We start from the raw sequence: 14,056 nt of genomic DNA, 5'->3' as shown, positions 1-14,056 counted from the left end.
AGCAAGGAGACAATACGCCCGTCTTACGTAGAACATTAAAAAAAGTCGTGACCTGTAACGTTACGTCAACTCAAGGTATTTTTTCGTCGTAAAAGAGGAAGGTATTTCCTCTTTTCGAGTAAGAAAACAAGGAAGGAAAGTGACAAAGGTGTGCTAAAGTAAGATAAGGGTGTGCAAAACTACGTCCGCTTGATACACAATACTAGTAGTTTGCAAACTTGTGTCTGTACGTCTTATTTGAGAAGGTTTTTTCTTTGTATCTGAGGAAGGTTTTTCCTCTCTTCTAAGAAGAAACCAAGGAATAAAGTGAGAAACTAAAGGTGTGCCAACATAAGAAAGTGATGTATAAAAGTACGTCAGTTTGATGCACTGAGGGTGACTGAGCAATGTGAGCATACAAACTTACTACAATGTAGTATGTCCTAGTACCTGATAGGTAAATGCAGAAATTTTCGCGGTGGATTAATGTTCGCGGTTTTCGCGGCGACCACTTTACCACTTTACCGCGAAATTAAATCCACCGCGAACATTTTTCTATTAAGGTATTAGACTGCAGTAGATGGTGTTACCGCGAAATTAAATCCACCGCGAAAAGTCATTTTTCCCGCTACCGCGAAATTAAATCCCCGCGAACTTAAATGCATTTACAGTATTTTTGTCTGTTTCAGGAAAGTGTTTCCTCCTTTAAAGTAAGAAAGCGAGGAACGCGTCGCACAGCAGTGTGACCGCAAGAGAAAATATGCGCAAATTTGCAATGCCAAGTTTCAGACATCTACGTTATCTGCAGTACCACTACTAACCGCTGGGAGGCAATTTGACAAGGCCTAGGTAAACGAAGTAATCTTCACGAGGTCTTCAAACTTGTAGTCACCTCGCAGCGGTTAGGAACGGTACTGCAAGTTGGGCTTTGGCCCCAAGAGAGCGATAAGTAGATACTGATGATATAAGTATCAAGCATATCCGTTATTTCAAGTTGTGCTAATAACTAATAACTTAGAAAACTCAACGTGAATGATATTTCACTTCAGCACTGGGTGGTAAAACCGACGTCTTTCATTCTGCAATCGGGAGGAAGTACTTAGCAAGGAGACAATACGTCCGTCTTACGTAGAACATTAAAAAAAGTCGTGACCTGTAAGTAACGTTACGTCAACTCAAGGTATTTTTTCGTCGTAAAAGAGGAAGGTATTTCCTCTTTTCGAGGAAGAAAACAAGGAAGGAAAGTGAGAAAGGTGTGCTAAAGTAAGATAAGGGTGTGCAAAACTACGTCCGTTTGATTAGTAGTTTGCAAACTTGTGTCTGTACGTCTAATTTGAGAGGGTTTTTTCTTTGTATCTGAGGAAGGTATTTCCTCTCTTCTAAGAAGAAACCAAGGAATAAAGTGAGAAACTAAAGGTGTGCTAACATAAGAAAGTGATCTATAAAACTACGTCAGTTTGATGCACTGAGGGTGACTGAGCATACAAACTTACTAGTATGTCCTAGTACCTCAGAAGGTATTTTTGTCTGTTTCAGGAAAGTGTTTCCTCCTTTAAAGTTAGAAAGCGAGGAACGCGTCGCACAGCAGTGTGACCGCAAGGGAAAATAGGCGCAAATTTGCAATGCCAAGTTTCAGACATCTACGTTGTCTGCAGTACTACTACTAACCGCTGGGAGGCAATTTGACAAGGCCTAGGTAAACGAAGTAATCTTCACGAGGTCTTCAAACTTGTAGTCACCTCGCAGCGGTTAGGAACGGTACTGCAAGTTGGGCTTTGGCCCCAAGAGAGCGATAAGTAGATACTGAAGATCTAAGTATCAAGCATATCCGTTATTTCAAGTTGTACTAATAACTTAGAAAACTCAACGTGAATGATATTTCAATTTGTTTTGTTTTCTACAATATGGTGCCACAAACCGTTGGTGTGGACAATCTTCTTACATTTAATCAAGGACTGAGAATGGCCAAATGGGCCGCGAGACATCAAGAAAAACTACAAAATAGAAAGCTGGATGAAGACGCATAAAAACGTCAAAACACAGCCGGACGTAACCTCTGCTTTGAGAGTATATTTATAGTACATGTACCTATTTTTACACCTGTGTGTGTGTTGACACAAGGATACAAGGTATACCAGAGAGTACCTCCGGTCAGTTAGATAGACCTTTTACGGATGTGTGTGGGAACTGTGATTTTTTTAAATGTTTTGTATCCGTCAGTATCCATCAGAAAGTTAAAATTGGGATTCGTAGTCTATATTTAGGCCGTGCCCATTGTGTCTGCGGCGCGGTATTGGAAAGCGGAGTCCACCCCTCTTCATCCACCGCCTTTTGCCTTCCCAACCGTGTAGTCAGGTCAATGTACTAGTACCTACTGTAAATGCATTTAAGTTCGCGAGGATTTAATTTCGCGGTAGCGGGAAAAGGACTTTTCGCGGTGGTTTTACGTTCGCAGCAACACCATAGACTGCAGTCTAATACCATAATAGAAAATGTTCGCGGTGGTGAAGTAGTCACCGCGAAAACCACGAACATTAATCCACACGAACGTTTGTGAAGATTAGTCATCCAGGTATTGTTAAAATTGAGGAAGAATCACTCTTTACTTCTGAACACTTTGAAATTTTAAAGTATCCAGAAGTAAAGAGTGATTCTTCTTCAATCCACACGAACATTTCTGCATTTACAGTATTTTTACCTTCGCCGGAAGGTTATATTTTGAGCGTGTTTGTCTGTCTGTCTGTCTGTCTGTCTCTTTGTCACCAGCATAAATCGAGAAGCCATGAATGAGTGCTGATGATATTTAGTAGGTGGGTTGGGGTCCGAAAAACGAAGGTCAAATTCGATCATGGGCCCCCTAGCGGTTTGCTAAGGTACTGTAGCGAAACTTCCATTTTTTTAATATCTCGTGTTCTGGACACGCAGTGGTCGTATTTTTTGAGTGGTACATAACCCTTGAGGCAGAGAGTAAGTGGTGTGACTTTGGACACCCTAGCGGCTCTTTTGGAACTGCAGGCGTCGATTTCTTCTCAAATTTTGAGCGAGAATAACCCGAGAACGTGTTGACGGAACGTCATGGTAATGTTTACACCAGTCGTGTGTGTTGAGGGAGACAGGGGAGTGTTGACACAGGGGCACAACGTACATGTATAACCAGGAATGTAAATACATATATCATAACTTTATGTTTGGTATAAACAAGTTAGAATCAATGTGTGCAGGGATAGCACACGTTCAAAAGCAGATTGCTGCCATCCTACACAACGCAGCGCCTCCTCGAGTCTGCGTGATATTCCTACCAGGAGGTTTGCAGACTATGAACTACAACTAGAATAGCGTCCATAACACAGCTCGCGCTTGTGAGGGGGTCCTCCATTGATTTAGCCCTATGCAACTTCTCAATTTGCTGCCGTGACGACACGTCGACCGTTTCAGCCATGTTCCGGACATCGTTAGATCGGCCCGGGAAACGTTTAACTCCCGACCAGTCTACGAGCTTATGCGACACGACCACATCCGTCGCAAGGCGTCGCACGATTTCAATGTCGTAGAATTTGTACGCTTGCTGTGATAGAACCAACCCCGATATATAAGGACATAAGGCAACGTTGTACAACCACTCAGACGTGGTGAGGTTAAGGCAAGCTGGTCGGCTGCAGCTGGATAGTGGGGCGAGTCAACAATACTGTGAGTAGAATGCACGAAACGTACAACTTCACGTAGGATATTTCTTACGGGCTCGCCCCCCCTAAGCGTGAAAATACGAGCCATTTTGAGGAAGAGGTTTATGCTAGAAAGTATACAAACGTTGTATGATCTATGAAGTCATAAATAGTTCATGATATCGAATGTAAGTCCTGCATTGTCATGATTAGCCTTATTCACAGACCTTAAAAGTGCGGCCGGGGTTTATATTTTGGGAGAGCACTGATTTGAATCAATGTGTGCAGGGATAGCGTCCATAACACAGCGCTTGTGAGGCGGCCTTCAATTGATTTGGCCCTATGCAGTTTCTCAAGTTGCTGCCGCGACACGTCGACCGTTTCCGCCATATTAGCTCACGAAGTTAGCTCCCGACCAGTCTACGAGCTCTTACGACACAATCACATCCGTCGTAAGGCGTCGCACGATTTCAATGTCGTAGAATTTGTAAGCCTGCTGTGAGCTGGTCGGCTGTAGCTGGATAGTGGGGCGAGTCAGCAAAACGGTAGAATGCACGAAACGTACAACTTCACGTAGGATATTTGTTACGGGCTCGCCCCCTGAGAAAATACGAGTCATTTTGAGGACGATGTTTAGACTAGAAAGTATACAAACGTTGTATGATCTATGAAGCCAGAAATAGGGATATCGAATGTAAGTCCTGCATTGTTATGATTAACCTCCTTCACAGACCTTAAAAGTGCGGCCGGGGTTTATATTTTGGGAGAGCACTGGAATTAACACAGGTTACCCAATGCACTAAAGGCGCAAAAGCTTTTTCCCTGACATTAGAGACCACGCCAATGTTGACACCCCCCCCCCCCCCCAAGACAGATGAATAAATAAACGCCGGCCGCACCTACAATGATTGCGAAGGAGGTTAGGTCGAACTAATAAACGTATAAAGAGAATAAACTGTGACATCTGTCTGCCACCAACAGTACATACAGGTACAGCGGAAAAACATGCGTTTGTCTCGGATGAGGATGCTGCTTGTACGGCAAGTCGTGCTGGTCTGCATGGTCGTGTCGTTGTTTCTCAACTTGTGGATGTTAACCGGTAAGTTAACACACAGGCACACATCAACACACACACACACATCCACACATACACACACACATAGACACACAAACTACACATAGACACACAAACTACACACACACACACAGGCACACAGGCACACACACACACACACACATACATACATACACAAACACAGATAACAATGTTTCATACAAACACACACACACACACACACACACATACATACATACATACATACATACACACAGATAACAATGTTTCAATTATTTCATACACACACATACGAGTACATACATACGCACATACGCACGACCACAAATACACATAAAACATATAAACATACACAGAGATTTCTACTATGATTAGACGAATGTTTAATAATAACACCCACAATAGTTTCATGCCGGTTCGTGACAAAGACAACGTCTATCGCCTCGGGGCTTTGGTTACTGGCTTTACTTCGCACCGACGCTAGGTGTCGCTGCAGTAGGAAGGATTAGGGTAGCAGAACACAGTTTTTCGGCCTATGGGGATTTCTATAGTTAAGGGCCTCAAGGTGACTGGCTTCGACGCGGAAAAAAATATGGTAGGGTGCACTTTTGGAATACCAAAAACGGATATGTTCGAGTTCAGGGTACAAGCCACAAAATATTGAAAAACAACAAAATCCTGTCGGCGCATCGCTCTCTCACTCCTACTTTGAAATGCCCCTCTGCGGAGGTCACATAACGGCAGCCGGCGCACACCAGAAGAGCAGTCGCGTAATGGGGCGCATTTATACACGAAATAGAAAACTTTCACAATTCAAACCATACAGTCTCAGAGTCGACACCTTTCGTGACCACGCAGCACAGGTTATATATGGATCCCACTCAAATAAGGCTTTTAACCTCTACTTGTTTATCCGTACTACTTTATGTACCCGCGTCATAGACCCCCGGGGTTCGCGGATAAATACTGTGTTCTGCTACCTTAACCAAGAGAGTGCATCTGGTGTCCTCTCATACATGTCCCATCCAGGTAACAGACTCCCGAGCGAGGCGCTGCGAAGCGACTATGAGAGCGCTAGCGAGGTCCAGCCTCGTGAACTCCAGAGAGAAATGCTGATAGAGCCTGTCGGCATCGTGCATGTGAACGAGACGCTCCACAGGCGTGAAGCCGGAATGGAACGGTCCACAAAACAGGTGGAGGTAAGGACATGACTACAGTTGGATGATCATCATCTTAGATTATTATGATGATTTGATTATATGGATGACATCCTCTGGGAATCCAAAAACTGATGCGAGCTTGCGAATAAGAAAAAAGGTTGACCAAAAAAGTTGTCTTCATTATGAATTGGTATAGAACGTTGAACAAATGACTAAACACACAGAACCAAACAATAGATTCTTCATTTTTGTTCTTTCACATTTTGTTCTTCTTTGACCTTGGAATATTCTATGGCACTATACGTTTTCCAATATTTGTTTTTGCAATTCACGGCATAAATTTGCATATTTTGAAACTACTTTGTACGATTTAGAATATGATTGAAAACATTTTTGTTATTTTTGGAAACGACCGAAAATTGATGCGCGCGTAGATTTTTTTTTTTTTTTTTTTTTTTTTATATTTTTTTTTTTAAAAATTAACCTTTATTGGAAAATCATAACAATTACACACATTGTGACATTTACATGTATAGCTTGGTAACTACATCTCCGACTACGGCAGATATATAACTATAAAACTTAACAATTGGTTCTCGAAATCCTGGACGTTGTTACATTTACAATTACATGTAACCGTTACAGCTACATGACTTCATCTTCGACTACAACAGATACACAATTATGAAACTTTACAATTGGCTCTCAAATTCCTAGACACTTACATCACTTTGAAACCATTAACACAACCTTAGGCATACTCTAGTATTCTATGTTTTACGGCATGGAACGTGGGGTAGGCCTTGCTAATGGCGGTGCAGAAAAGGTAATATTTGGCCTGTAAGATACACCTGTTCAAAGTTTTATTGTTTTCAATGTGGGACAAGTGACCATAAATAATTTCAATGTTGGTGAGACCTACGGGATGCTGGTTTTCTTTTTTCCACCAGTCAGTGAAATCTTTCCAGAATGTTTTGACGGTGTGGCATTCCGCGAATAGATGAACAATTGTCTGCTTTTCTTCGCAATATGGGCATTGGTCAGAGTCTTTAATTCTTATCTTTTTTAAGTATGCATTGGTGGTCAAGAAACTGTGTATAATTCTGTACTGAAAGTACTGCATTTTGGTTTCTTGTGAGCATATATAGGGTAACATATAGACTTTTTTTATGTCCTCTTCATCCTGTAGACATCGAGTAATTTCATCTTGCTTGGAAGGTGGTTGCACTATTTTATTTACGAAGAGCTGATATAATTGTTTGCATTTGTAGCTGAGAGTCGATCTAACATCAGGTTTACTATTAATGGGGTCTGTTAACACCTTTTTCCACCCGGGGGGAATTGAGGAGCAAAGACCATAATACCTTAGGATGTCGGACGCATTGAATTCGAATCCGAATTCCCTCGTAATAGCTTTTGGAGTTAGAATATTTCCCCCGTCATCTATAATGTTTTGTATCGTCCGTATGCCACATATATACATTTCCTTCCAAAAAACAGATTTTCTTTCTTGTAAAATGTATTGATTATTCCATAAAAACTCTTGTTTAATTTCCATTGAAGTTTGAGGGCGATGTGAGTTCAATTCTTCCCAGGCTTCGAGTATCTTTATGTAAAAGGTAGGCATATTTCCAAGTTTCAGAGTTTTAGTTGAAAAGTTGCATTTAAAGAGGAAAGCTCCTCCATACTGGAGGAAGTGAGACTCTAACGCTTGTGTCGTACAAATTCTCCCTACCCAGCTGGCTCTTAATGCCTTAACCATGCTAGCAAAATCCATCATTTTTAACCCTCCTTTATCTTTCTCTGCAATCAAAGTTGAAAATTTAACCTTATGCGGCTTGTGGTTCCATACAAAATTTAATCCTATAGCATTAACTTTTCGTTCGAAATTTGGTGGTGTTGTAAGAACAGAGCAGTTGTAAATTAATTTTGAAACAGCAAGACATTTATATATTAGTATTCTCCCAATTAGAGTTAAGTTTCTTCCTGACCAAACTTTAAGTATGTTATCCATTTTCGTTAGTTTGTCATTAAAATCGAGTTCTTCGCATTTTGCCTTGTCGTAGGAAAAGTGTACACCTAGACACTTAATTGGTTTGTCTGGCCAGTGAACATCAAGTGGTTTGTCTTTTCGTTCTTTGTATCCTCCGATCCACATGGCCTCCGTTTTCTTTTTACTGGCCTGTAGTCCGGAGAATTGGCCGAATGTTTCTATCGTAGCCAACGCACGTCTTGCCGAGGTCACACTGTTTGCGAAAATTGTCGTGTCATCGGCATACATAAGGTTATTTGTTATCTGATTATTTATAGTTATTCCTACTATGCTTGTGTCTGAGCGTAATTTACATGCTAGTAACTCTAGGCCTAGTATGAACAGGAGACCCGAGAGTGGGTCCCCCTGCCTTACTCCGCGTTTCAACGTGAACCAGTCTGAGGTAAAACCATTATTAATTACACAACTACAGGAGTTTTTGTACAGAACCGATACCCATCGTCTGAAGATTGGTCCAAATTCAAAAGTCATGAGTGCCTTTTCCAAATAATTCCATTCTAAAGTATCAAATGCCTTTCTAAAATCAACGAATAAGGCTATACCGGGGGTTTGTGTTCTTTCAGTCTCTTGAATTATATCCCACATGCGTCTTATGTTAGTGCCGATGTATCTTCCTTTTACATATCCTGTTTGGTTCTCATGTATAATAGATGGTAACACGGGTTCTAGGCGTAAAGCTAAACATTTCGTCAGGATTTTGTAGTCTGTATTTAAGAGCGCAATAGGTCTCCAGTTCTCGAGTTTTCTACAATCACCTTGTTTTGGAAGGAGGCGGATGATCCCTCGTTTCTGTGATATTGCTAATTCCCCCTCTTCAAGTGCAGTGTTAAAGGAGTCGACGATTTCATTTTTAATCTTGTCCCAAAAGTATAAAAGAAACTCAAACGACAGACCATCTGTCCCTGGTGATCTATTTTTCTTCTTTGCCATCTGTTTTAGAGCTGTAAGTGCTTCTTTAACCGTTATATTCCCTTCACAATTATCTCGTTGCTCTCCAGTTAGTTTATTTATTTCGTTGTTTGTGAAGAATTCTTCAAACTTTGGGTCATGAGGATTTGTTTCTTTTGATGTATACAGTGATTCGAAAAATTGTTTCCCTTGCTCTAAAATCTTACCTGGATCCGTGATAACTGAGTTATTTTCTGTCAGTAGCTCATTAATACACTTTTGTTCGTAATTACGTTTTTCTAGGTTTAAGAAGTATTTGGTGCTTTTTTCACCCTCCTCGTGCCAACGGCATCGGCTTCTGATGATTGATCCTTTCACTTTTAAATGTCTAATCTCATCTAGTTTTTCCTTAGCGCGGTTGTACTTACACCAATTTTCCTGGCTTGGGTTTGACTCATATTGTTGAATGTAGGAGTTTGTCTGCTTTTCTGCTGATAACTCATCTTTTTTTCTCTCTTTTGCTTTCATTTTAGAATAATACATAGTAAAAGATCTTATCTCCATTTTTATCAAGTCCCATAGAAGTCTTTTATCCTCTATTTCGGAATATTTCGCACGGGCGTCATCAATTTTGAGTTTCATCGTATCAGTATATGTCTTATCATTAAGAAGTGTATTATTAAATCTCCAGAATCCTGGGCCTCTCTTACATGCATTTTGAGGTTCAAAGTGTACCGTAACTGCCGAGTGGTCGGGTGACGGTGCATGGATAATATTCGCGCTGCCACACCGGGCTTTTAAACTATCAGACACGAAAATGTAGTCTAATCTGCACATTATGCCTTGATTCGCATCCCGCCAGGTGTACCTTCTCTCTTTGGGATTTTTTTCCCGCCAAATATCAATCAGGTCTTGCCCTTTAGTTAGTAAATTAATGGCTTGTATTGTTCTTAGCTTTTCCTTTACAGGCCTCCCGCCACGTTTGTCCATGTCTGTGAGAGAACAGTTGAAATCTCCTGCCATAATTGTATGGCAGGTGGAGTTTTCTCTAAGCTTAGTCCTTATGTCTTGAAAAAACATATACTGTTCTGTAATTTCATTTGGGGCATAAAGATTAACAAAACATACTTGTTCACCAGCAATGACTGCATTAACTATCAATAATCTTCCATTTGTATCGTTTTTACAGTTAATTATTTCACAAGATTTTCTGGGATTTACGAGGATGGCGACACCTTTGCTGTGGTTTGTGCCATGACTATAGAGAATTGTTCCCCCCCACTCTGCCCTCCATACGCGTTCTATTTTGGCGTTTGAAAATGTCTCCTGTAGGAACACTACATCCACCCTCTGCTGGTGCAACCACCGAAAAACTGTTCTTCTTTTAACTTGATCGTTTAACCCCCTTACGTTAAGACTTAAACAGGTAAGCTCTGACGTTAAATAGCACTGAGTAGTAGTATCAGAATCCATGGTTTAAAACAATTACACAGCACCAAAAGTTGCCCTGGTGGATCTTAGGTCTTGTCTGCGACGTCCGGTATCCGTTCCTTCGTTGTTGGAGTGCCTCTGGGTAGTACTTCTGGTTGTCGGCCTCGGGGGATGCACGATGAGACGATCGTAGCGGAGGTACGCGACGTTGCCCCTCTCCCTGGCGGCCTTCATTTCTGGGATGAGCTCCTTTCTTTTCTGTCTGACAGCCTCAGAAAAGTCTTCGTTAATGAAAATGTGGCTGCCCTTAAGGTACCTGGCACGTTGTAGAATGGTCTCCTTGTCCTTGAACCTCAGCATCTTGGCCACAATAGATCGTGGACGTGCGTCTGGCTGGAAGCGTCCATTTCTGTGAGCCCGCTCGATTTCGATCTTCTTTGGATCTATCTGCAATTTGTCTTTCAGTAGGCTTCTTACCTTTTGCTCACATTCTTCCCATGATTCTTCCTTGACGTCGGTTATGCCATCTATCAGAATGTTGTTACGCCTCGTCTGATTTTCTAGGTAGTCTGTTTTGTTGTGATTCGAGGTTATGTCGGTCTTTAGTTGCAATATCTTTGCTTCAGTCTCTTTGATTCTCTGTTCTTGTTGTTTGGAATTAGTCTGAATGTCTTCAATATCTTTTTGTGAGTACTGGAGACTGACCTTGATTTCTTGGACTTCGCGTATAAGGTTGTCAATTCTTTTGTTGTGGCATTCCATTGTTGATTCCATAAATGATCTGAAGTTCTTCTGCTGCAGTTCGATCATGTTGTTGAAGACTTCCTTTTGATTGTCAAGAAGATCTTTTAGTGTGGACATTGAGACAAGCTCCGAGTCGTCTTGGGTAATAGCTTTCTTCCGAGACATGGCTTGGCTTGTCAGGGGGAGGGGGGTGTGCACTGAAACAACAACAACAAAGCGCGGCAACCAACTGGAAGATGAAAATGGTACAGGGAAACAGCAGAACCTGTAATAACAGAATCTGTGGGATATCAGGGAGACCTACCGGCGAGGGCTCCTCTTAGGGAGCCCGCTGCGGTGAATCGGCTTCGTTGTTTGCTGGGTGGTAATGGCTTCGTCCTTTGTTGTGTCGGTATGGAGTCACCCTGGAAACGACGCTTCTTCAAAATTTGATGCGAGGAAGAGTAAATTTCCCAATTTTTCGATACTGAGCAGTCCTACAGGATCTCCACTTCACGATACATGCTCGATGTACGTTTAATGGAAGGTTCTTATTGAGTAAGTTTGGAAGAAGATTTATGAAGATGGACACCTAAACAAAAGCGGCTGCCATCTTGGTCATGACGTCATCCCTATCTATGCGCGCGTAGATGCCATATAAGAATAATGAGCTTATAAGAATACGACAAAACTGATGGTACTAGTACGTTCTTCCTCTATACAGAACACAAGTACTACGACCACACACCCTCTATCCACTTCTGGCAGACCGACTCATGCCGTCACCGACTCAGTTCTCATAGCGGGTCGTCCACGCCAAAACAAAGGTACACAAAGCATATTTGATTCTTGACGTCAATGAAAGTTTGCATGCAAGTTCATGCAGTTACAAAATGTACAAGGCAGAAACATCGTGTACGAATGATCTTCTTATTCTGTGGTGATGTAGCCAGGAGTGAAATAATCGGAATGTAACGTTACACAACAAAAAAGTATACCATTGCAGCAGTGCATAGTGTTGTTCTAGCAATTCATTCTATATTTGGGTTGATTTTGTGTCTCTTGAAATATTAAACATTTCGTTATTTCTCAGCATTTCTGACCATAGGAATCCCCACCGTCAAGCGGGACCAAGACGCGACGTATCTGTTCGCTACTCTTGACTCGCTGATAGAGCACACGGACGCGGAACAACACACTCAGATCGTCATCGTGGTGTTCCTAGCAGACTTCGATACCCTGTACAACCGAAATTTCTCCTCGGAAATTTCTCGCAAGTATTCGCAGCACCTCGAAAGCGGGTTCATGCGAGTCATCCAGGCTCCACGGACGTTTTACCCAACGTTAGAAGGGTTGAAAGTCAAGTTCAACGACAGCAAAGAACGCGTGCGATGGCGATCCAAACAGTGCGTCGACTTCGCCTTCCTGTTCCAGTACTGCCAGAACCTGTCCCAATATTACATGCAGCTGGAAGACGACGTCGTTTCCGCCGAAAACTTCTTCTCGGGAATACAGAGATACTTGAACAGAATGAAGTATGAACACTGGACCATGCTGGAGTTTTCTGAACTGGGGTTCATCGGGAAGCTGTTCAGATCCTCCGATCTCCAGCTCCTGGCTGACTTTTTCCTGTTGTTCTACCAGGAGCTGCCTGCGGATCTGCTGCTGCGCGCGTTCGTTCGCATCACGCAGCCGTACGAGTGGAGATTCCTGCACCGCCCGTCTCTGTTCCAGCACGTCGGAGTACACTCCTCTCTGGATGGGAAAATCCAGACCCTGCGGGACAGGGCTTTCGGTAAACCGATCGCAGATGGGAAAAAGGGCAAGGACCTTCTTGAATGGAAAAAGAAAATAGTTGAGCGCATGCGTCAGGTTTAAGGACAAACGAAGTCCATGCGGTGACTTCGGCAGCTCGAGAATGACGTCATCAGCCCGCGGGCAAAAAATTGTAGTAAACTTTTATCGGTTTCAATGAATCCGCCATCCTTACCTTCATTGTTTGTTTATACCCCCTTTCCACCAGAACGGCGCTCTCGTCGCGCTCTCGAGCTCTCTGCGCGACCTAAAATTTGGCATATCGCTTAACGAACTGTGTAGAAAAGAAACGGATCTTTTTACACTTTGCATGTTTTATTGTCTTCTCGGTCACACTTTTACATTTTGTATGTATACCCAGTGTGATAGAGAAGGATACACATATCCTATCATAGTTAGGTCGCAGTGAGAGCGCATCGAGATCGCCGTCCAGTGCAAAGCCTAACAAGCTAAGTACAGGTCCCTAGTGATTCTGAGTACAAATTGTGTGATTATGTGATATAAAACTAAAACAACAAAGTCTAAGGTATACTAATATGCACAGGTTCAACTTCTTCTCGCTTCTTAAGACAGTTGTAAATGTAAAGGCAGGTGGAGTTTAGATCACAAGGTTTGTCGAATTGTATTAGGAATGTAAGATTTTCTGTGCTATTTAAATATCGAAAGAAATATCGAAAGCATGGAAACCTATCTTTGGAGAGGATATTTCACTCATCATCTGTATAGTGAACAGTCAACAATAAGATAAGAATTAGAATATTTTGAATGAATAAACTTAGACCATACTATAGTCTTTGAACTTTGAACTTTGAACTTCTAATTACTTCGCCTTCGTAACAAACAAACAAAAAAGCACAATAATCATTCTGTAATCCGAAACACGGCTAATAGTAACAGTAGGAAATGGTTCAGAGCGGAGATTGCAACCAACAGGAAGACGAGTGAACAAAATGACCTAATCCGCGAGCCGACATATTATTATTAGGCACTAATCTCCAAGCAGATCCTGTGGCAGCATACGATAGTTTAAAAGCTGGCAGAGGAGTGAAACCGGCTTAGGAGTGGGTTTCGCTACCGGGCAAATGGCAAATGGACACCTTTTGGCTGACTTATACTCCTTGGCTGTAAACTCAAAGCAGATCCTACACAAAATGCCGTTTGGGATCCATGTCGGGGGTTGGTTCTGTCACGGCCTGCTTGAAAATCCAATGGCATTAATTAAAATCGAACGACGATCGTATGACCCACGTCCCGAATACCCCCTCACATG

General features: G+C 42.1%; 1 protein-coding gene across 1 annotated transcript; it reads left to right on the top strand.

Moving 5' to 3' along the window:
• The first annotated feature begins 5,707 nt into the window (after positions 1-5,707).
• Positions 5,708-12,948, top strand: LOC118413034 (alpha-1,6-mannosyl-glycoprotein 4-beta-N-acetylglucosaminyltransferase-like). The gene is made up of 3 exons (XM_035816173.1): positions 5,708-5,915; positions 11,696-11,798; positions 12,065-12,948. Exons 1-3 carry the CDS (start codon positions 5,733-5,735, stop codon positions 12,847-12,849), a joined length of 1,071 nt encoding a protein of 356 aa, XP_035672066.1. The 5' UTR covers positions 5,708-5,732; the 3' UTR covers positions 12,850-12,948.
• Positions 12,949-14,056: the final 1,108 nt, after the last annotated feature.

This window comes from Branchiostoma floridae, chromosome 4 (genome assembly GCF_000003815.2).
Source record: "Branchiostoma floridae strain S238N-H82 chromosome 4, Bfl_VNyyK, whole genome shotgun sequence".
In the NCBI taxonomy this organism is placed as follows: domain Eukaryota; kingdom Metazoa; phylum Chordata; class Leptocardii; order Amphioxiformes; family Branchiostomatidae; genus Branchiostoma; species Branchiostoma floridae.
Note: the sequence above shows the minus strand (reverse complement) of the source record. Positions and strands in the feature narration are given on the sequence as shown.